The sequence below is a fragment of the Juglans regia genome, chromosome 11 (assembly GCF_001411555.2).
Source record: "Juglans regia cultivar Chandler chromosome 11, Walnut 2.0, whole genome shotgun sequence".
NCBI classification, from domain to species: Eukaryota; Viridiplantae; Streptophyta; class Magnoliopsida; order Fagales; family Juglandaceae; genus Juglans; species Juglans regia.
This window is the reverse complement of record NC_049911.1, coordinates 3,846,510-3,868,267: the sequence shown is the minus strand read 5'-3', so window position 1 is coordinate 3,868,267 and position 21,758 is coordinate 3,846,510. Positions and strand designations below refer to the sequence as shown.

The 21,758-nt window shown below is 37.5% G+C and overlaps 4 protein-coding genes across 5 annotated transcripts; 2 read left to right on the top strand and 2 right to left on the bottom strand.

Moving 5' to 3' along the window:
- Positions 1-210: 210 nt before the first annotated feature.
- LOC108987845 lies at positions 211-1,705 on the top strand. Its single transcript, XM_018960871.2, has 2 exons — positions 211-1,210; positions 1,331-1,705. The coding sequence occupies exon 1, from the start codon at positions 385-387 to the stop codon at positions 1,162-1,164; it is 780 nt and encodes a 259-aa protein (XP_018816416.2). The 5' UTR covers positions 211-384; the 3' UTR covers positions 1,165-1,210; positions 1,331-1,705.
- Positions 1,706-4,727: 3,022 nt separating this feature from the next.
- On the bottom strand, positions 4,728-6,591 carry LOC108987850 (pectinesterase-like). Its single transcript, XM_018960875.2, has 2 exons — positions 5,583-6,591; positions 4,728-5,458 (listed from the first exon to the last, which is right to left on the bottom strand). The coding sequence occupies exons 1-2, from the start codon at positions 6,589-6,591 to the stop codon at positions 4,728-4,730; spliced, it is 1,740 nt and encodes a 579-aa protein (XP_018816420.2).
- A 3,037-nt stretch (positions 6,592-9,628) lies between these two features.
- Positions 9,629-15,109, top strand: LOC108987904 (nuclear envelope-associated protein 2-like). The gene is made up of 6 exons (XM_018960962.2): positions 9,629-9,948; positions 10,610-10,957; positions 11,129-11,236; positions 13,511-13,972; positions 14,083-14,184; positions 14,669-15,109. The coding sequence occupies exons 2-6, from the start codon at positions 10,754-10,756 to the stop codon at positions 14,834-14,836; spliced, it is 1,044 nt and encodes a 347-aa protein (XP_018816507.1). The 5' UTR covers positions 9,629-9,948; positions 10,610-10,753; the 3' UTR covers positions 14,837-15,109.
- A 1,118-nt stretch (positions 15,110-16,227) lies between these two features.
- Positions 16,228-19,210, bottom strand: LOC108987910 (G8 domain-containing protein DDB_G0286311). 2 transcript variants are annotated; one of them, XM_035683012.1, is made up of 5 exons: positions 19,020-19,210; positions 17,235-18,692; positions 16,945-17,116; positions 16,797-16,843; positions 16,228-16,690 (listed from the first exon to the last, which is right to left on the bottom strand). In XM_035683012.1, exons 1-5 carry the CDS (start codon positions 19,084-19,086, stop codon positions 16,686-16,688), a joined length of 1,749 nt encoding a protein of 582 aa, XP_035538905.1. In that variant the 5' UTR covers positions 19,087-19,210; the 3' UTR covers positions 16,228-16,685. The 2 variants fall into 2 exon arrangements, with proteins under 2 accessions (XP_035538905.1, XP_018816523.1); XM_018960978.2 differs by having other exon boundaries at positions 16,228-16,843; positions 19,020-19,209.
- Between the last annotated feature and the right edge of the window lie 2,548 nt (positions 19,211-21,758).

The window sequence follows — 21,758 nt, the reverse complement described above, 5'->3', positions numbered from 1 at the left end:
AATGAATAGAATAATTGAATTAATTTTAAAAAAATAAATTTAAAAAAATTTAAAAATTTAAAAAAATATGATATGCGAAGATTGTTTAGCATTATTTTTAAAAAAATATTAAAAATAAATCAGGTATATGAATAATTTTTTTAAATAAATAAAAGACGAGAAGTGAAAAAGGAAAAAGCGGTGTCGTATATGAAATCCCTACTAAACGAACTACAAAGCCCGCCCGGTCATCGTCGTCCTCGTCTTCATCTCTTTCGAGCCCTCTCTCCCTCTCTCTTTCTCCACTCTGCAACCCTAACCCTAAAGACATCTTTAACAAATAACGAATATAATCGAATCAGATTCTTCCCTCCCTCCCACCTCTCTCTCTACCTCTCTCACCAAATGAACCTTCAAACCACCAAAGAATCTGCAACGAATCACAATACCACCACCACTACCAACAGCAACAGAAGCAGAAGACAAGACGCATCAGAGTGCAGCAACTGTGGGACCCCCAAGGGTGGGTCCGGGTGTTGGCCCATCGTCCACCACGTCCGTCTTCGCGGCATCGACCGCGTGCTCTGCACCTCCTGCGTCCTCCGCCTCCACCCCTCCTCCTTCTGCCCACTCTGCTTCCATTTTTTCGACCACAATCTTCTCAATTCCCATTCTAGCCTGCAGAATCCCTCTAATCGCCCCACTGTCCCCTGCTCCAAATGCTCCTCCCTCACCCACTCCCACTGCCTCCCTGCCTCTCATTCTTCTTCTTATCTCTGCCCGCCTTGCTCCAATCCCAACTTCTCCTTCTTCCACCTCGAAGAAACGCACCGTTCCGTCGACAGGAAGCTGGCAACCGTCCTGCTCTGCGCTTCAAGGATCGCCTCCGCTTCCATGAGCAAGGCGGTGATTGTCTCCCGCGCTGACGCCGAGAGGAAGGTCAGGGAGGCCGCTGTGGCGAAGAAGCGGGCTCGCGAGGCGCTGGAGCACTTGGTCATGGTGGAGGCCAGGGAGAAAAGCAGCCGGAAGAAGGTCGAAAGTAAAGAGAACGGCAATGTTATGGTGGGGAGTGGGGAAGAGAAGAAGAAAGTGGAGGTGGTTGAGTCAATGCGAAGTAATGGGAATCAGAAGGAGAACGTGCATATGCGCGCCAGTGTGAAGGAAGAGAGAGACCATGCAAAATAGTGACGGCAGGATTGCAACAGCAGCAGCCCAATAATGAGAAATTGAGGTAAGATGACACAAGGTTGACGGAGGGTTGTATTGTCAGTTTTTCCATTTGCATTGAATTTCCTGTATTGGGTTGCCATTGTTGACTCTACCTACCCCTTTCTTTGGTTATGAATTGCAGTTTTGCATTGGGAGCTCGACCAATGATTCGAAGGAATAGGAATTGTCCGCTGTTCATGGGATTTGTAAGTGAATTAGTTGTTTCCGTCTGCCGGAGCATGTTTCATTCTCTTGATTCATTCATTTCGTTGCTTCAATGTACTTGTAGTAACTGAATAGGCTGTTCTTGTACCCGGTGAGAGAGTGCAGAGATAAATAGTCTAATCTCTTCTTCTTTTATTATGGGTAAAATGACGCAATGCCATTCTTTTGTAGTCAAACAGTGGCATTGTATTTACTTGTAAATTAGTGGTCCACATGCTTACTTATGTGAGTATTTGGGATATTGATCTCAATGATTAGACAGCTACAGAGAATTTGCTTAATTTTTTTTATTGATCTGGGTGTCGTGCTAAGCAGCCATGGCTGGTGTCCCATGTTTTTTTACATCTTTGAAATCTTACACGCTGAAAATGCCTCTTGCTGTTGCTTGTGAAGGTTTCAGAAACTCTTTTGAAATTTATCATAGAATGGTTCATGGTAGTGCTTTTGTACTAAACAAATAAATTCCTTTCTGTTCCGGACTTCTTGTTGAATTTTTCCCATTTTGTTATTTAGTTTACTGGACCAGTATGCAATGGTTTATTGTTGGAAGAGGTATAGCTGACTAAAGTGCAGGAAGGGATGGATGCAGGTTGCGATTTGGCATCCATGACACTTTACATTCTCCAATTAATGGATGCTTTAAAACTATTAAAACCAACATGTTTGTGGGAGCTCCATCCACCCTTTGTCTTTTAAAAGCAGCAAGTGATGGAAATTCAAAGGGCATGCAGTGGCTTGAAGCTAATAAACACTCTTTGCAACATTAATCCCTGTTTTTCTCTGGTGTGGTGTGTTATTTTTCTCTCGAGAAACTAAAATAATAAAGTGCTGTGGTTTCTTGATCTCATGAGTTTCATGCTGATCAGCAGATATTGCTTGGGTTCGGATGGTTGTTCCTTTATTCTCATGTCATGAAGGAGGATCTCTTGATGGTCTTTTTTCTTAAAGACATGAGTGAAATGAAGCCATTGCCTACGGACTAGGATCTTGTGTGGATCTTTTCCTTTTAGAAGATCAAGTGGGATGACACAACTGCTTCTCGGTCGTCGACTTTTTTATGTCACGAAACATCAATGGTCGACTCGTTCGAACTTATGAAAATTGGAAAGAATTAGGGTTAATCACCGCTTAAGATAATGAACCGTTAAACATGTTTAATTCCAAGAGGAGAGCGAAATTAAGGATACCATTTTTCACATGACATGGGAGCAAACATGTTTTAAGGATCCAGGACATGATGGTATGACTGTCCTCTTCTATAAGAACTACACTTACTGCCAGATCATCTTTGACAGTTTGGAAAACTTGTTCAATAATTGTTATATATATATATATACAGTTCCGCTTTGGAGTTTGGTTCACAACTTGGTGGGAAAATCTAGAAGTTTGAGTTTTCCTACCCTATCTAGGCTACTCACTTTCAGTTTCAGGGTCATTTTCTTGCCCATGGTTTTTGCATCAGAAGGCTTAGCTCCCAATCTGATCCTCGTGTATTCGACAATCCACGATTTTTGCACTGGGAGAGGGTGAGGGTCAACCGGGGGGGTGGGGGGGTGTGGAACCCATAGGCTTCCTGAACAGCAGATCAGGGGGAGACCCTCCCTACCACCCCGCTCCACCCCATTTTTAGTTTCTTTTTTTTTTTTTTTTAATTTTATATTTTTAAATTTTAATAATAATTTTTATCGTTAAATTCTTTGGTTTTTTATTAGTATATCACTTTTTTGGTTTGTTGGTTTTTTCTGAAAGTTTATATTGTATTGTCTTTATTTTTTAGTTGTATGTTTTTTTTCGGTTCTTAGATGATTTTATATTATTATTATTATTTTTCTTTTACAAATGATGCATGCGTGACCTGTCAAGTGACAGATGTCAAATACTAATAGGTGCGGATACTGCATCTCTAACGCTTTTTTAAATAAATTTTTGCAAAGGGAATAATTAATTTGATCAATCTTATATGCAAAGAGAGCAAAATTAATGCTCAATTAGAAAGTACTACAATGATTAGATTGATGACTTTTAGGAAAAACTTTTTTTTTTATTTTCCTTATTATAAATATATAAAATAGTTACAACATACAAAAGATAATAAAGTTGGAAACTCGACATTCATCCCAAAACAGTTAATACAATACAAGAAAAAGAAAAAGAAAAAAATCTGGAGTTAATGATTTGACACTCACCTATAAGAAGGGGAAGCTGCCTAAAGTGGTTTTGATTGAGTCTGGAAAACGAACTATAATACTACAACCAGAAACTGCAATGAATGGATCTGTGATGCAAGTTGTTAGTCTAGACTGGCTAAAGAAGACTTTCACTACTTTTTCCCACTATCATTGATTAGGATAAGCGATAACATAGGAATGTAGCAAGCGGAAGAAGAGTCGAATCGTCGGCGGGTAATTGCCAAGAACTGTGGTTGCGCATGAAGACCACGCGTCATACTAGAAGAGTGAAGGTTAATCGAATTTAAGAGATCCAAAGCCGCTGATCTCAAAAATGATGCTTGTGGCGACGACAGACTCTCCCTAGTGTGGCATTGCATGAGACGCATTTGCCACTTTTTTTAGCGATCTACTTTGATCGACAGCTGGGGATTGGTCTTGCAGTGCGGTGTGTGATGGTCGTAGATGGCCGAAAAATAGTAGATCGAAACTTCTCTATTTCTCTATACTACGGTCGAAGAAAGAAGGAAAAATCGAAAAAAAATGCGGTAGAATAATGTTGGACTATACAAATAGGAGGAAACTCTAGCCACCATTTGGATGGAGAATGTAAGATTTTTAGACCTCTCTAGAGAGCATTTTCGCTCGAGAGAGAGAACGATTTTAGGTGGTTTAGATAACTGTTAGTAAAAACTTGATGAGTAAGTCATTTTTATATTTAAACCTTAGAAACGAAATAGTACTAATAATAATGAAAAAAAATTGCTTTAATTAATCACTTTACTAGTAAACGTGTACAGGGTGTACGTATGGTATCACGCGGTGCCTCTTGAATTAAGAAGATTTTGTCACCATGTTGCATGCTTAATTTCCTATGATCTTCCAAGCCCAAATTGGCCTTCTTCCCGCTAAATTACAGCGATCTAGCATTCAACGTTGCGTGCATGCATGCTCAGAGTTTAGAAAAGTTTCTAAACAAGATAAAATCGACGCCTATGCATGCATGCGTGCAACGTCTGTCTTAGATCTCTTCAGTGATCCGAGCTTCTCATTCTTTCTTCCTCGATTCTTTCTGGCAGAAGAAAAGCATGTTACGACGTAGGCTTTTCTAAAATGGAGCCAACTCCTATATATAATTTGTTTGTTTCAGGAAAAAAACCCCTCCTGAAAGGGGACAACAGTGCCTTGCAGCCAGTTCTGTGCTTGAATGAATCTCCCAGCCGTGTAGCGCAGTACATCATCTCTTTTGGAGATGAAAGCATAACCCGGCCAATTTACTCTCATTTTGGTCTGAGCTCCAGGTCCCCTGTTTCCATACTCAACAAAGGTCACACGTTCAGTTGCATGGTTGCGATCATCCGGGATGCCATACCATCCTTCTGGGCGTATTAAATCCCCCAAGCTTGATTCCATTACGATTGTTCTTGAATATTTCTTCGCCGCCATGCCCAAGTAAGTAGTAGTACTTTGCACTTTTGGTGTTTGATCGGTGTCATCATGATTATTATTAGATTTGTCTCGGTAGATATTGCAGCCATGGATGACAAAACCAGTGCTTTCACGCCAATCACTCCTGGCTTGCGAAGCTATTATGCTTGCTTTCCCATTTAGATCTGACTCTGTCACAATGATGTCGGAGTGCTGGATTACTAGTGCAGCGTCGCCGCTGACGATGTTTGTGGCACCATAGATTTCACAGTTTCTGAAAAACTGGCGATGGGCTAATGCAAAGATGCTTGATGTTGTGCCAATTATTCTGCAGTTGAAGAAGGCTGCTTTATCGGACAGGACTTTGACAGCCGCTGCTGTATATCCTCCATATTGAGTGGGGACTGTGATCCCAATATCCTTGCAGAAAAATCCATCGCCAATTACCGCTGGCATTGAGAGGAGATAGAAAATAATTATGCGACGTCAATCAATGACAAAATAAAGCATTCTTGCTACTTCAAAGCAGTTTAATATAGCAAGGAGAAAAAGATCAGTGGCTGAGGAACTCACACAAAGTAGCTCTCCGATATGCAGTTCCATCCATGAAATGGCCGGCGATGATCGTTTTATTCAACCCGTCACCGTACATGAATATATCGGTCATATTCTTGGCAATGATTACGTTTTCATAGTAGACCCCATATTTTACATAGATGAGATATCTTCCCTTGTGGCCATTTGGGTATGAATGGATAGCAGCAAAAATGGTGGTATATTGCCCACTTCCGTCTTGAGCCACAACTGCATTGGGTGCCTGACCATCCAGCTTCCTGAACGAGTGGTATTGCAACAGTTTGCGGTCACCTGCCAAGATCATCTGTGCTGGATATCCATCATATAGCCCACCCTGTAATTCATTTGTGCTTCTTCGAGGTGGGACTAAAGACTCGGCTTCTTTGTCATCGTTTTCAGAATGCTCGTAAATTATAGCCAAGGCATTGCTTGAAAGCTCACTCGACCTCTGCAGAACTCCGTCCATATTGTATGTGGATTCAAACTCTTTAAATCCTTCACGACACGTTCTTTGGTATGTAATGACAGCGCTCAAGCTGCTCCTAGCATCAACCGAGTCGTTATAAAACAACTTCGGTGTAGAATTTACCAACATATTCACGGATTCAAGTTCCTTCGTGCACAAGTCCAGCAACTCCATGCAATCTTGAAGCGCCATGAGTTCACCCTCATCTGAAAGCGTGCCACCTTCAACTTTCAGCTTCTCCATCGCAAGTGCCATTTCTGAAACAGTAGCATTGACTGCAGCTTTGAAATAGACTATCACTTCGGATTTGTTGCCAATTGGTTTTAGGCTGGAAATACAAGATTCCTTGTAATCAGTTTGGGCGCAAATGGCATCGAGAGTTGTATTATTGTTCCAAGTCCCCACGCCTGCTATGGTACTGTTATCTATTCCAGCAACAACGCCAATGACAACGGCTGCAATCACTACGAGCGAGACCCCCAACACGATCATGTTCCCCAGAATGTCATCCTCCCTATCCTCCTGGTCATAACGTGCCATTAAAGATCAAGAAAACCAAAAAATTCTCTCTATATTTTTTTCTCTTTCTTCGCTACTTTTCTGATCTAACAAGTTAATTAGGATCGATGCATGCAGATACAGAGCGTCTCACAAATAGGGTGATGCAGCATTTTGTAATATATATGCATCAGTGGAGGTTAGAACAAGCATAAGTATCGAGTTTGGGGCCTCAGAAGTGAAACCAACATCATGGCTGTTGCCAACAGTATGGTTTTTTTTCATACCAGTAATTGCACTCTAATTAAATTACATCTACATTCCTATTTTTAGTTTTGAGATCAGCATGCAGTACTAGTTTTGAGATCACCCAAGCATATTAATGAGAATCTCATGATCTGAGAACAATATCTCATGTGTTACTGATCTAACAGCATAATATATAAATTATCCAACATAAAAGACAGCTTTTAACTGATCTCCTGCAAGTTGGGTTGGCCGGTTTGCTGTGTGTGTCTCATATATTATATTGTGCTTTTCCTTTTCTTTTTTTTTTTTTTGTCCTTACCATTTTCTCAGTTCTTCATGCTCAGACAACCAACTGTGCCTCCTATTTTTATATATGCAAATGAGAGTAATTTAAGATATATATTTTTTATTCGTACGTACGTACAACGTTAACATGAGGCCAGTAGGGTTTTTCATACCCATGCAGCTAATTTTAGTTTTGAGCTAATTATATATAGCTGCATGCGTTATAATTTCCTCAATTTTTGAGGCCTCCAACAATATTCCTAGTTGGCATCGTGATAATCTCATAATTAATTTGTTCCTCTCAATCTACGTACAGTATAAACAAACATATATATATAAAACAGAGAAATGCTTGGTTAATTCCTTATTTTGGGTCCGAGCATTTCTCCCGATAGTGTTGTTATTATTATTATTTTTACTTTGTGATTAAATAAATATTTTTTAATAATGTTGTAGTTTTTTTAAATATTTAAGAATATAAAAAAATACATAAAAAAATAAAAAATAAAAAGATCAGGCATTTAGCCTTTTCAGTGGGAAGTGTCGGAAGCTATTATCGATGGCTATAGCACTGCCCTATATATATAAAAAAAAACGAGGCGTAGTGAAAACAAACGAGGCGTAGTGCTTTATGGGTAGGGTAGTGCTAATATGTCACCTAAATTTGCCACTTGGTGTGCCTAGTGCAAATTACAATTTTTTTTTTGCCTTTTCTTTTAAATATTTTTAAAAAATAAAAAAACAACAATACATTAATAATTACTTCTTTAATTATTAAGTAATTTTTTTAAAATATATATATATATATGAGCCGTCAAATTGAAGAGACAAAATTAGATGGCATAGTATCATTTTCTTAATGGGTATTAAAATGTTGGCTGTCTTAATTTCACTTTGTCGTTCAGTCTAAAACGTCTACTATTCATTATATTGCTTTGGAAAATGATACTATGCCCCTGAGTTTGTCCTCTCAATTTGACCGCTCATATATTTTTTTTATTTTTTGAATATTTTTTTTACTTGATAATTAAGGAAGTGACTGAGAAATACTAATATTAAAACTTAATAATAATAAAATTTTGATTTTGAAATAAATTCTAAACGGGCTGATTTCGTGTTAAGCAAGTTGACCCGTTTTATAAATCGTGTATTAAGTCAACTCTTTTTGATCCAAATCCATTAACATCAAATCTAAACCTGCTAATTTCGTATCGTGTTGGTATTGAGTTCACGGGTTGTATCACATATTATAACATCTAAACAGAACACTCATATACAAGGGTATAAATGTACATAATGCAACAGGAGGAAAAATTCTATTAATTTACTATTCATTAGTCGATAGCAAAAGATAAGAGAAACAAAGAATAACGTACCGAGGGACACAATTGTAATTACACTTAATCATACAAGGGCATAAGCAGAATAAAAAGTGTCAAACAAAATTATTATTCATTCATGTTCATACATCGATAACTATTTTTATAGTATAAGATAAGAGATATTTAGATCGTTACACATTAAACCCATTATAGGCAAAAATCTCCATGGTTGACTATTTAGTGGATCGACCATTGACAAATAACTACGCGTAATAGCATGAGCATGGCATACACCTACACACAGCTAAATTAATGATAATGACATCATAACCACATTTTTCTTACAAAATGATAAAATCCATCATTTTAATAATACATAAAGCATTTGAACTTATAAAAAAAAACACTGTATGATAAAATATTGAAAAAGCTTGGAAATCAACCAAACACCTTACAAAGTATTTTCTCATCATTTCTGGTCTAGTTTATTTTCACAAGATTTCTCAATTCATCTTATTTAATTATTATAATTTTTTAAAAATTCTACATAAAATAAAATAAACATTTCAATTTTTTTAAATTTTAAAATAAAAATAATATTAAAAAAATATTTTAATAATATTTTATTTAATTTTTAACTTTTATCTTAACTCATTTTATCTTTGAAAAGAAATCTATATCCACGAAATAGGGGAAGAATTAATTTTTTTTACTGATTTTTTAAATTTATTTTTCTCATTGTACCACGTAATAACATTTATGAGTAATTAACTATAGATAGAATCCCAGAAGGAAAAAAAAAAAAAAAACTATTGATAGAGTGCAGAAAAACTGCTGAAAAAGCATTATTTAATTGCAACAAAAAAAAATATTAAGGGAAATGAAACAACAGACGCAACCAGGGTGAGGCCCACGAAGGTCCATCACACAAAAGAAGAAGGGTATAGATGCGTAAAGTCTCGGCCAATCATATTCCGCCTCCGTGTTCGCAAGGATCCACATCCTACGGGCCTCAGTCTACCACGTGTCATTAACCCCTCAGCCGAAGTGAAAATTTGGATTTGCCGCGCTGCCAGTCAAAACGGCCCGTCTCAAACACACGGAATCCTCACTGGAATAGCCTTGGGCTCTGTCATTTTGACCAAACCCGAGGCTCGGACCACTCCGAACCTAAAACCCTCGCTGTCTCCGAGCAAAGACATGTCGCTAAAACACAGGGGAATCCCCTTCCACAGTCACTGAAGACAAAACAAGATACTCTAATATATTTTATTTATTTATTTTTACTGACAAATCCCCTTAATTCAAGTGTTATGATTCATGAATCTTCGCTCCGAATACCGATCTACCTTCCTTTTCTGCAACGCCGGATGGCATCGGATTCCGGATCGGTGCCGTCGCAGTAGGCTTTTCTGTTTCTGAAACTGCTTAAGCTCAAGAAGTAGAAGAAGAAGAGGAAGAAGAAGGAAATCAGATATCCGAAGCACAAGTCATTTTCTGGCTCGTAACGCTGTTTCTGCATGTTGGTTCCGCTCAACATCTGGTCTCTCTCTCTCTCTCTCTCTCTCAATCAATCAATTAATTAAGCCGGTTGATTTGGTTAAGCAACACGTTGCTTGTTAAATCATGTTGTCCCACAAGTTTAGGATCAGCGTTTTGAGTTCTAAGAGAAAAAGTTTTTCTTTTTTCAATTTTTTGGAGTTTGAATTTTCCTGAGAAAAGTCACAGAGGTGGGTTTGTTGAAATTAGGTTCGAAATTTTAATTTTTGAGTTCAAATTTCAGATACCAATTATTGCCTCTCTCTCTCTCTCTCACTATAATTTATTGGGTGAGGTTGACAGGTCCTCTGTAGTGAATCTCTCTCTCTCTCTCTCTCTCTTAATAGGAGTTAAGGTGAAGAGGTGCATATGTATTATTAGCCAGAAAAAAATAGATGAACTTTATCTTCTTGGAGTAGATTTTCCAGAAATAAATTGAGTGAAGTCTTCTTATTTCAGTTTTTCCGGAGAAAATGAAAAATTGTCTGGAAGATCGTTTTAATTTGACTTTAGGTTTGAAATTTTTTAAAATTTGTCAAACCCTTTTCAGTACTTTCAAAGTTATCGGTGCTTTTAATTTTTATGTAGTTCCCTTTAATTAAAAACAAACCCCACGTCTTGGAGACCTCATAAATTTAATGCGTATCTATCATTTTCACATGCAGATATGTGGAACAGAATGGCTTGCAGTGCAGGGACATAGAGCACTATCCCCTGGTCCGTAGGACTTGATCCAGCTTATTGCCACAATACCAGATCTTTGACTACAAACCAACAGCCTCCGTACAATCAAAAGAAAACTTGTCCTCATGTCAGTTTTGGAGGACAAACCATCGCCTTCTTCGTTGTCGTCGATACAGGGCAGAGAGATTGATCCTTTGTTAAAGGACTTGAATGAGAAGAAGCAGAGCTTCCGGCGAAACGTGGTGTCGTTGGCAGCAGAGTTGAAGGAGGTTCGGGGCCGCTTAGCGTCTCAGGAGCAATCATATGCTAAAGAGTCCCTAACAAGACAGGCATGTGATCTTGAGATTCTGGGTTCTTTTTGTAATATTGTGTGCATGTAGTCTGAATCTTGGAAGTCAATCATTACGATCTTTATAAGGTTTTTTTTTTTTTTGTGGGGTCGTATGACTTTGTAGCTGTTCTCTTGGTATTTAGTGATTTTTGTGGGTATGTTTTCGCAGGAAGCTGAGACAAAAGCTAAGAACATGGAGGAAGAAATTGGTACTTTGCAGAAGACATTGGAAGAGAAGAATGCAAAGCTTCAGGCTTCGGCATCTACTGCTGAGAAGGTCCTACTCGTATCTTAGTCTTTTTATTTTGCGTCATCTTTAATAAATCTTTTTACTTTTGTGACTAATTATTCAAAGAAATTTTAGCTTTTTGGGGATCCCCTAAACTGAAGCCATCATTCACTAATTATGGTCATTTCGCTTTCTTTTTTGGGTTATCTTGTGCATTATCTTTTTTTTTTTCGCATCTTGCTGCTTTTATTTAGTCAAATATGCCCCGCATCTTATGCTTATCTGTTGAGATGCCCTTTGGCTTTTTCCTCTTTGATTTTTTCGCAGAACCCATTGTGCTCAAGGTGACGAAGTCACTGTGTTTTGATATTAGATTACAGTCTTCCTTCATTTGTTGCTACGATGATCTTAGAAATTTTTTCCCTGTTTGGATAAAATGTAGTTGGAAAAGTTACGGAAATTGATAAATCAAACCATTTGTAATTTTAATGCCTCTCTCTCTCTCTCAAAATTTTTCTACCTTTTTTTTTTTCTTTGTTACAATTGAATAATATTCTTAGGAAAGGACATAATTGGGGTGATACCTATTTTTTTCGGTGCTAGAGAAACCTATCTCTTGAGCAAAAGCTGTTATAGATTGACCGAAAAGGCATTAGATCTGAAATTTAAGCAACAAGTTCAACTGACCTATTTTATAAATCTATTAGTTAATCATTTGCTTGTTTATTGAAGCAGTCATTTCTAATTGCTATATTTGATTGTCCAAGAAGACATGACTCAATTTCTATACCAAACTTAACTTTTATCTTTTGGCGGTGAACCATACTTTCTAAACCCAATTATTATGTTGACTGATGATCCTAAAGTTGAATACAACCAAGTATTGGTGCTGAGTTATTATTATGCTCATTTTCCTTTCTCATGCATATTAAATATTTGCTGCTGAAATTAAAGTTGTTAAGCTGTATTTTCAATGAAAGATGGCATTCTATATTATACCCATTTTCCTTTCTCAGTATATTAAATATTTGTGCCGAATTTAAAGTTGTAAAACTGTATTTTCAATGAAAGATGACATTCTTTATCCCATGGGCAATCATTGCAGAATGAACAATGAAGGGAATAGTGGGCTTATTGTATCTGTTGGAAATAATGAAATGATGTTAGTTTTAAATTTCTGCAACTAAATAAAGCAAAAATTGACTACATTTTGTGGTTTAACTCCTTGGACAAAATAACAAACATATGGTCTGGAACCTGATTAGGGCAAGGCCTTCCATAATCCATACCCCTCCCCAGGAGTAAACCTTGGATACACAACCCCTCCTGCCAAAACCATATAGCAGGTAGTTCAGGATAACTTTTAGTGATGAATTGAATCAGGATGTACGAGTCTACGGGTGATCCAAGCCTGCCATTTTACCACTAATCTGCACTGTGCTGGGTAAATATAGTTATACAACATCTATCCTTATAGAAAAGTTAATTTAAACTTTAGCCTATCAAGGTGTTCTCTTTCTCTCTCTCCGATAAAAAAAAAAGATTGAACAACTCATGGACAGTATTTGTTCAACAACTCAAGAAGTTATGTAATCATTGAATTTTAAGATGTTTCTACCTCTAGCTTGAACAAAATCAGCAAATATTTAAAATAAGATGTAATAACTATTTAAGGTTCTTCTTACTTATCAAAAACAGAAAAAAACTATCTAAGATTCTTGTTAATATCAAGTTATTTATAAGATTGTAGAACCACAAGGGATTGGCCCAAGTGGTGAAGGTCTTGGTCTATGGGGTATCACTCCCTTCAAGTTCTTAAGGTTCAACACCTCATGAGTGCAAACAATCCTTTGGGGCCACACCCCTTGGTGAAAAGCTAGCGATTTAACCAGTTCTGTATAGGAAAACTTCTAAGGGTGCGATGCACAGGACCATAGTTTACTCTACAGGGGTAGGTCCGAAGGGCCTTGCCTTGAAAAGGTTCCCCGACATTAAAATATATATATATATATATATATATAAGATTGTAGAATTGTAAGGTTTAATGATCTAGGTTGGGATTGTAGTAACCATGTTGCTGAGCATATTTAAGGCCATGTATTTTCTAATGAGCCACTATTATCATTATTGATTGATTTAGTTTCAATATCATTTATCATATTTGGGTTGTGTAAACAGGGTTTAGATATTTTAACATCTTTAACAATGCTCTTACTTTGCAATGCAGTCACATTCAATTCATCATGTGCTCTACTATAGCCTCTGTTGTTTGTGATCATGGTGTAATTTTGTAACCCTAATTGTAAATTTATTGGAACACAGTACCTCAAGGAGTTGGATGGTCTTAGATCACAGCTTTCAGCCACTCTAGCAATTGTAGATTCAAGTGCTGCGTCAGCTCGATCAGCAGAGCTGCAGTGTTTAGCCCTTGTAAAGGAATTAGAGGAGAAGAACGGTTCACTAAAAGAGCATGAGGATCGGGTAGTCAGATTAGGAGAGCAATTAGATAATCTGCAGAGGGATCTTCAAGCTAGGGAATCTTCCCAAAAGCAACTGAAAGATGAAGTTTTGAGAATTGAAAATGATATTATGCAAGCTGTTGCAAAAGCTGGAGTAAACAAGGATTGTGAACTGAGGAAACTATTAGATGAGGTTTCTCCAAAGAACTTTGAGAAGATTAATAAGCTTTTGATTGTTAAAGATGAAGAAATAGATAAACTGAAGGATGAAATCAAGATAATGTCTGCTCACTGGAAGCATAAGACCAAGGAGTTGGAGTCACAGGTACATCCACCTTCAGTCTCTTCAATTTACTCTGTTCATTTGTTCAGTGTTTTATTTTAAGGTCCCCAATTCTTGTTTGTTTATGCGCTTCAACCTGTTTTGAGGAGCAGTTAGAGAAGCAACGGCGAGCTGATCAAGAACTGAAAAAGAGAGTGTTGAAGTTGGAATTCTGCCTCCAGGAAGCTCGTTCCCAGACACGAAAGCTCCAAAGGGTAATATTTAACTCTCCACGTGTCTGCTGTTTGTTCAATCTTCAAAGTTTGCATTATAAACCTTATGCAGACAAGTTAATTACAAGGCTGATTACACAGCATATGGATTTCTCACTAACCTGATGAACAACACCTTAGAAATTTACCAATCGCTCTGGTGCCTTTTCTTTTCTTTTTTTAAAAAAATACCGGACCAATCAGGTCAGGTCCTAGTCAACTAAATGGTCCGCATTAATAACAGTGTAAGTTTCCTCTGATAAGCTGAAGTTCCATGGTTGAATGCTACATCGTTTTTTTTCTTAACTTCGATAAATTGATGATTGAGGCTATGCTTTCATTAGGCCAGTTCATTATTCTGTTTGAGCAAGTTTAAAACATGCAACTTGCCGTGCTTCATAAATTTACCTCACTTCCATAAGTTTATCATTTCTACACCACTTGAAAATACACTTAAATCACTAATCTCTACTCCTTCCACCACCAGATGGGAGAGCGACGGGACAAAGCCCTAAAAGAACTCAGAGATCAGTTGGCAGCAAAACAACAAAGTTCATCTGTGGGTGCTGAGAAACAAAATTTCTGGGAAACTTCAGGCTTCAAGATCGTTGTTTCAATGTCAATGTTGATCTTGGTGGTATTTTCAAAGAGATGAAACCATTTGCTAAGTTCGTGTATAAAGAATCTAGTACCTTTTAGTTTATTTTGAGGGGTACTGAAGGATGCAGAGGCCATTTTCCATGTAGAAATGCTCGTTATAAAGGCTCTCGTGTATGGAATTGTTATTGTTGAGGGATCCATTTTCTACCAGCTAGGTTTGTTAGTATAGTTCCGAGCATGATCGTGACCAACTGCTTGAAACTTTTGGCCATTTCTAGCATGTTGATGGGGAGGTGGTGAAATGTCATTTATTAAATAATTTTCATCATTCCTGTAGAGTCGGGGATACTCTTGCCAACGGTATATCTCATATCCATTGGATCTTCAATTTTAAAGTCAATATTTGTTGGCTTTTGGCGTCCGATGCATGAAACCATGACATGAGTGGCCCAACAAATAGCTGTAAGGAGACTTTTTCTTTGAAAAAAAATCAATTTACATGAAATACAGGTTTTGTTTTACTTTCTAATGTCATGGAAATCTAGTACATGCTTTTTGACTAATTTGTATGCATCATGCCGCCCACCAGAAGCATTTGATGGATCCAAGTAAAAGGCTGAGACATTCAAATTAGTTTAAAATCCAGAATATCAATTGATTACATTCAAAATCATATGTGCTCGTTATTTTATTTAGCACAATGGATGCAACATTATACATAATTGGTAATATTGTTTAATTCAAAAGAGAGATTTTTTCTCTCTCCAAATAATAGTGTAGAGGTGTTAATCTTGTGGGATCAATGGTTAGTGGATGTCTGTTTAATTTAGCAGTAGAAAATAGAATAATGCTACTTTGATACCTCATTTTGACACCTCATGTATTTTAAGTTTTTTTTTTAATAATTAAAGAAGTGATTATTAGTATATTGATATTTTTTTATATATATTTTAATAATGTTTTAAAATGATAAAAAATATGAAAAAAAATTGAAAAAAAAATGTAAAGATGATTTTGGCCTGGCGGTAACATGCAGTGGGCTGCTCTGAGCGGCAGAGTTGCACTGCTCTAAAAAATATCATACAAGTTAGTTTAAAACACTTGTGGCACATTGCATCCCATTAAAAACTTAGAAGCTCCAATGTGTTCAACAGTATCAAGCAAAGACAAATACAAATTGGTAATTTATTAGGGTCTAGTTGGTGGTATAAAAATAGTTCTAAGATTTTATTAAGATGGTGCTTTTTCGAGTTTCATAAGCTATTGGCTTCTCATGCTCTGTTCTGAGAGAAGTTGTCGACATTCTCTCCTTTATTATGTGGATTGTAATCCAGTCATTTAAATTCTATAGAATGTAGAAATATGGTCTTATCTTTGCAAACTAGTGCACGCACTTGCTTTCCAAGGATAACAAGCATGAATAACGGATGATTAGAGTTGGTGGCATTGACCATAAACAACAAATACCAAATCCTATTCATGCAACTCAGGTAATTTCTGAAGCAACTTTGATCATACAGTCTGTTTGAGCATCACTACGCATCAAAACTATAATCTAAGTAATTTCTAAAACATGTACACTAGATCAAGAAGCCCTAGTACACCATCCAACTTTATTGCCTGAAATCAGTTGACACTATATACAAAACCTCTGATTATGTTTCAGCTATGTGGCTTAGCAGTATATATGTTGACGGCCCAGGCAAGCTCATACAAGCCAGAAAGTATTTTAGTAGCATGTAGGTGTATAGTTCTGCATTGTTAAGCTTACCTCTGCTCTCTTTCCTGCATTTATGGATCTGTACACAACTTGAAAGGCCAGATCTCTGATTTGCCAGTGGAGCAATGAGCTCTAAAGTGATTGATGTGCATGGAGAAGTAGCAGCTCTAAATGTCCAGAACTATCATTCTAGTTACAAAGGATGTTACCAGGACAACGCAGCCAATAAAGGGTTTCAAACATGATGAAAAGGATGTTGATGAGTTGAAAGGAGGGCTATAATTTGGCATTATACCTGAAGCAGGTTGGTTTGTATTTAACACTGTAGGCGGAGTACTGGAGCTGCAAGTAATTATAAAAAAACAGAAAGATAGGTTATTCTTCAGGGATAAGTAGTAACGAAGATTTTCAAATATTTGAGACTTGAGAACAAAACACATTACCCTGATGCATCTGCCCCGGGTGGTGTCGATGTTGTTGGCATTGGTGTTGGAATAGTTGTTGGCGTTGGTGTTGGAATAGTTGTCGGCGTTGGTGTTGGAATTGTTGTCGGTGTTGGAGTTGCTGTTGTTGTTGATGGTGATGATGCTGATGGGTAAATGCAGGAACCAGTGCCTATTGACAATCAAAAAGGTCTCAGATATGATTTCAATTTTTTGAAGCATGTTACAGAAACTAATCATATCTCATACGATACCAAAATTGAAATCATCAATGAAACTCGGGCTCTTACTTGGATTGGCATTAACTATGGCGGCAGCCCCTCCAAAATCACATCCAGTTGGCCCTGGATTCTTTTGATAATAGCTGTTGAATGCATATGAGGCATGGTTCTGAAGTGAATTTGGATCGTAACAACTCCCACCCTGCTGGATTTGTGAACAGTCCGCACCTCCCATTCCACATGCATAATCCAGTGCTGCCTGAAGTGCTGCCTCTGACGCTCCAGTCTTGGCCACACACCAGCTTTGTCCTGGAACTGCTGGAGCATTTGTTATTGCAGGAGGTGCCGCTGGGTTTGTGACTGGAACACCTCCAGGTGGGGCTGGATAAGTTGTTACAGGGTTAGTTACTGGTTGTGCCCCTGGAACTGTGATAGGAGTTGTTACCGGATTGGTGACTGGTAGTGGTGAGCTTGGAGGACTTGTGGACGGTACCGTGATGGGTGTGGTTGAGGGAACTGTTAATGGTGTAGAACCAGGATTTTCTGGTGTCATTGTGCCAGGATTGGTAGCGGGAATGGTGACTATGGTTGGTGTGGGATTATCCGATGGGGTGATGACTGGTGTTGTTGATATTGGAGTTATGGGAAAGACTATTGGTGGGTTCACAGTGTCATGTAAAATTGTTGTGAGGTGGGATTTGCTTAGAAGTTCTCTGTGGGAAGAAGGAAAGATCTCTTCCTCTTCTCTTTTTAGCCCTTCTTGTGCAAAATTTTCCAAGGATAATACTTCTGCATATAACCCAGTTATCTGTCCCGAGAGTCGAGTGTTGTTTTCTAAAGACTTCAACACCTTGTCCCTGAATTGAGCTATTTCTGTTGCAGTAGGAACAGCAGGGCTCTTAATGGTCAGAACCACTGGAACACCTTTGCGAGAAAGAAGAGAACTAGCAAGGGTGGCTCTTTCGACCATAGACTGCACAAACTGATCTCCCATGTTCAACTGTCCATCAATACCGTCTTCAACCATGACGTAAGACCTAATTTTCTCGATGAAACCAAAAATCCTATGTAGGTCTCTTTCCTGTCTTCCATTCAACTTCTCCAAGAATGACATTGGAAGTGCTACGGAGACTCTAACTTGGCTTTCTAGATGAAGGGTCCTCAGGACTGAATGGATTGATTCTAAGGTGGATAAAAGCATTGAGAGCTCACTTTGTCCTGAACAGTCATTGCCACAAGTGACTATGATGCTATTGATGTTCATACGTGGGAGAAAGGTCATTACATGGGTTGTCAGCCATGAAATAACAGAGGATCTCGAATTCAACAAATTACTAGGCAGGCTTTTACTCAAATAGAGATCAACAGATGCACCAGAGTAAGACAGAGTACTTAAATCCCTGTGATCTGCTACTAAAACCCGAATATGAGCCGAGGTGTCCTTGTTTACCTTGAGGAACGATATTGTTCTAGCAGGAGATGAAGTTGCACTGTCCCTTGCATGATAGGAGAAACCCACCAGAGTTCCTGTAAAGTAGGAACGATCTTCAAATTATAATAAGTAAATACAGAAACAAGAAATTGATGATATGAAGAAAGGGATGAAAGAAAAGGGGAAAGAAGAACATGTATATGCAGCTTGACATATTTGAGCAAAATGGGAATTATTTATTGGATGATTGAACTTCAGGTTGCTATTATAGCAATTAAGCTACTTTCACAAATCCCTAGCAACTGTTATGGTTTCAGAAATCAAGGCAAACCCAAAAGAGTAAAGTCCTTAGAAGATGGATTTCCCCATAGAAGGTTGGAGGGTATGAATTATTTTTCTTTTGGGTAATGAGAGTTACTTACCAGCGGAACTGATGGTGAGGACAGACAAGAGTAATAAGAAAAGGCATTTAGAAGATCCTTTGGCCATGTTAACGAGAGGCGTTTCCGGGCACTAGGAAGACACCCAAATGATTTTTGATGTGATGCATATAAATGGCTATTCTTTCAGGACATTGCACGTAAAACGATAACCAGAGCCGTTTGGGGGGAGGGAAAACCGGAAAGCACTGGAGATAAAGGTGAAAGAGTAAATGGAAAAAAAAAAAAAAAGCTTTAAAGAAAGATGATAAAGGAAAGATGTTACTTTTTCATGAAGGATGAGGTTACAACTTACAAATATTCTGCCTCGCTAAACAGTACAAAGAATCATCCTGCTTTTTAGCTTCTTTATCTTTCCCAAAGCCATGAGCTCAAAATACAAAGCAACCTGACTTGGCAAAGGTGAAAACATGTGCACATGCATGTTCAAACACGCATGCATTACAGTAATTAAGCTGCAAAAGTTGTTCAACCCAGATTATCATTTGCTTTCTCTTTAAATTGATAAATATGGTCATCTTTATAAATAAAGGAAGACAATTCAAAATTTGAATAATATTATATGTAATCGTGGAGTGCAGAAATTGTTTTGAAAAAGAGTGAGATTCACTATTAAAAAATTATTTTTTCATGTAGATCCCGTATTTATTCATTATTTCAAAGTGATTGCACGAAAATTGTGCACTCACGACTGCAACTATCATTTCTCTTAAGATTTTAGGACCTTAAAATGGAGCATAGATATTCTTCATATTTTGCTATTTAGTCTGTCAATACAGCCTCAGACTATGAATATTAGGGATCCAATTCCATTTCAATATCCCAGAACTTGAGGCAGCAATCCTTGGATCTAGCCTCAGACAAACTTACCAAAGAATTTCCTACTTGATATATAGTACTTTTCATTCAATAAATTTAATGATAAGAGGCACAACATTCAATGAAGAATCCTAGAATGCATTTTAACATAGCTTGCATAAGATCAATAAGGAAGAATGACAGTGATTAGCACCCATTGGCCCATCCAAAGAGGACAGAAAGTTTTGAAGTTGTTTGGAAGACGTTAAAGAGGATAACAAAGTCAATTTGGCTTAGCTCAGCTTATATATCATTACAAGAACTAATGAATTATCTTTTAAAAAGCAAAAAGGCATGGGAAAAAAAGGTCTTCCGGGGATTAGGCTTCCAAATCTATTCAAGATTTTGGCAGTTTCTTCTTTGATGAGAAATTAATGGATGCAGCTCAGAAAGCCTCACATAGGATTCAGTATCCCACATTATCCTCTAATAAGCCACATCCTGGATGTTGGTTGAATTGGGGTTATTTGTTCATGTGTGACATAGTCGTGACCAAAAAACAAAAAGTCTAGCCCATTTGGATTCAGAGATGAGATAAGTTGAGATAGTTTGTAAATAGTAGTGAGATTTTTTGTTAAAATTAGATGAGATGAGATGAGATTAGTTTCATCTCACCTCTGAATCCAAACGGGCTTTAAATTATCAACTTCTGCATCAATTTCTGGCATGTAACAAATCTTGTGCTGCTTAATTCGACATTTTTTCATTGCTTGTAAAGTTGTAATGATGAGTGAAGATGTTCAAGCACAGAAAAGTATCAGAATCATGTACAAGTTAACATTGTTGCTTTTTAACAAACAATCACCTAGTCTCCAACCCACAAAATTTATCATAATTCTGGATGCATTCATCATGTTTTTCCCTTAGGCATTCATCAAGTGTACACATTAATGGGCTGACACAGTCTGCAACACTGAAGGGACACATACATATACTGGATGCATAAGCCGGGATGTGTTTTGGTATGTACTCGAGGGAACCTGTATGTCTGCAGATGCATTATATATAAAAACTGCAACAACCAAGGCACCTTACTCTTTCTGGATAGATGCTCTCCTTCTGCTTATTGGCCATCTTATCTAATATTTTTAGAGGCACCTTCTTTCTGCGGATTTATCAGAGAATATAAAACCTGAGTGGGGACACCCCATGTGGAATCATGTATTGTGCTTCTCTTCTTTCAAATTAATGAATCAAAAGCACCTTGTCTGACTAGGTCTCAGCCGAAAGCAAACATCCAAAAGAGAGAGAGAAGGTGGCCATACAGTCATGCCAGTGATAAGGTAATAAATTTTTACACATTTTTGAAAGCGTCCCTACATGATGCTGAAAAATTAAAAAATTAAAGGAAAACAGAGAATAAAGAACCAAAGAAAATTGAGGAAAAGGTAATCTTCAGGATATGGCTACATTGAATTCATGTCTTGTGCTTTGTGGGATTGTTTGGCAACTTTGTAATTGCATTGGATTCTAGTGATCTTCCCCTTTCCAAGCTGTAATCAGACATTTGGCATCCGGATTAAGAGATTTTAGGGATAGAGGCAAACAAGATTAGAGATGAGGTGTAAGCCCACAACTTTTGGAAACATATCATGCGAAATTCTGGTGAGAAGATAGGAAGTATATTACCAAAAACGTTTAAAGCACAATAAGACAAGTAGGAGATGGCAATGAACCGATGAAAAGTACAAAAATATTAATTTCCCAAAAAATGATAAATCTTCTTAAATTTTGATCTCTTAAGAGAAAAATAAACATATAAAGTAAAACATAAAGTATTTAGAGAATTTAATAATAGTCAAAAAAAAAAAAAACCATTAACTATAAATCTGGTGGAACCCACCTCATCTCTTGTAACTATCT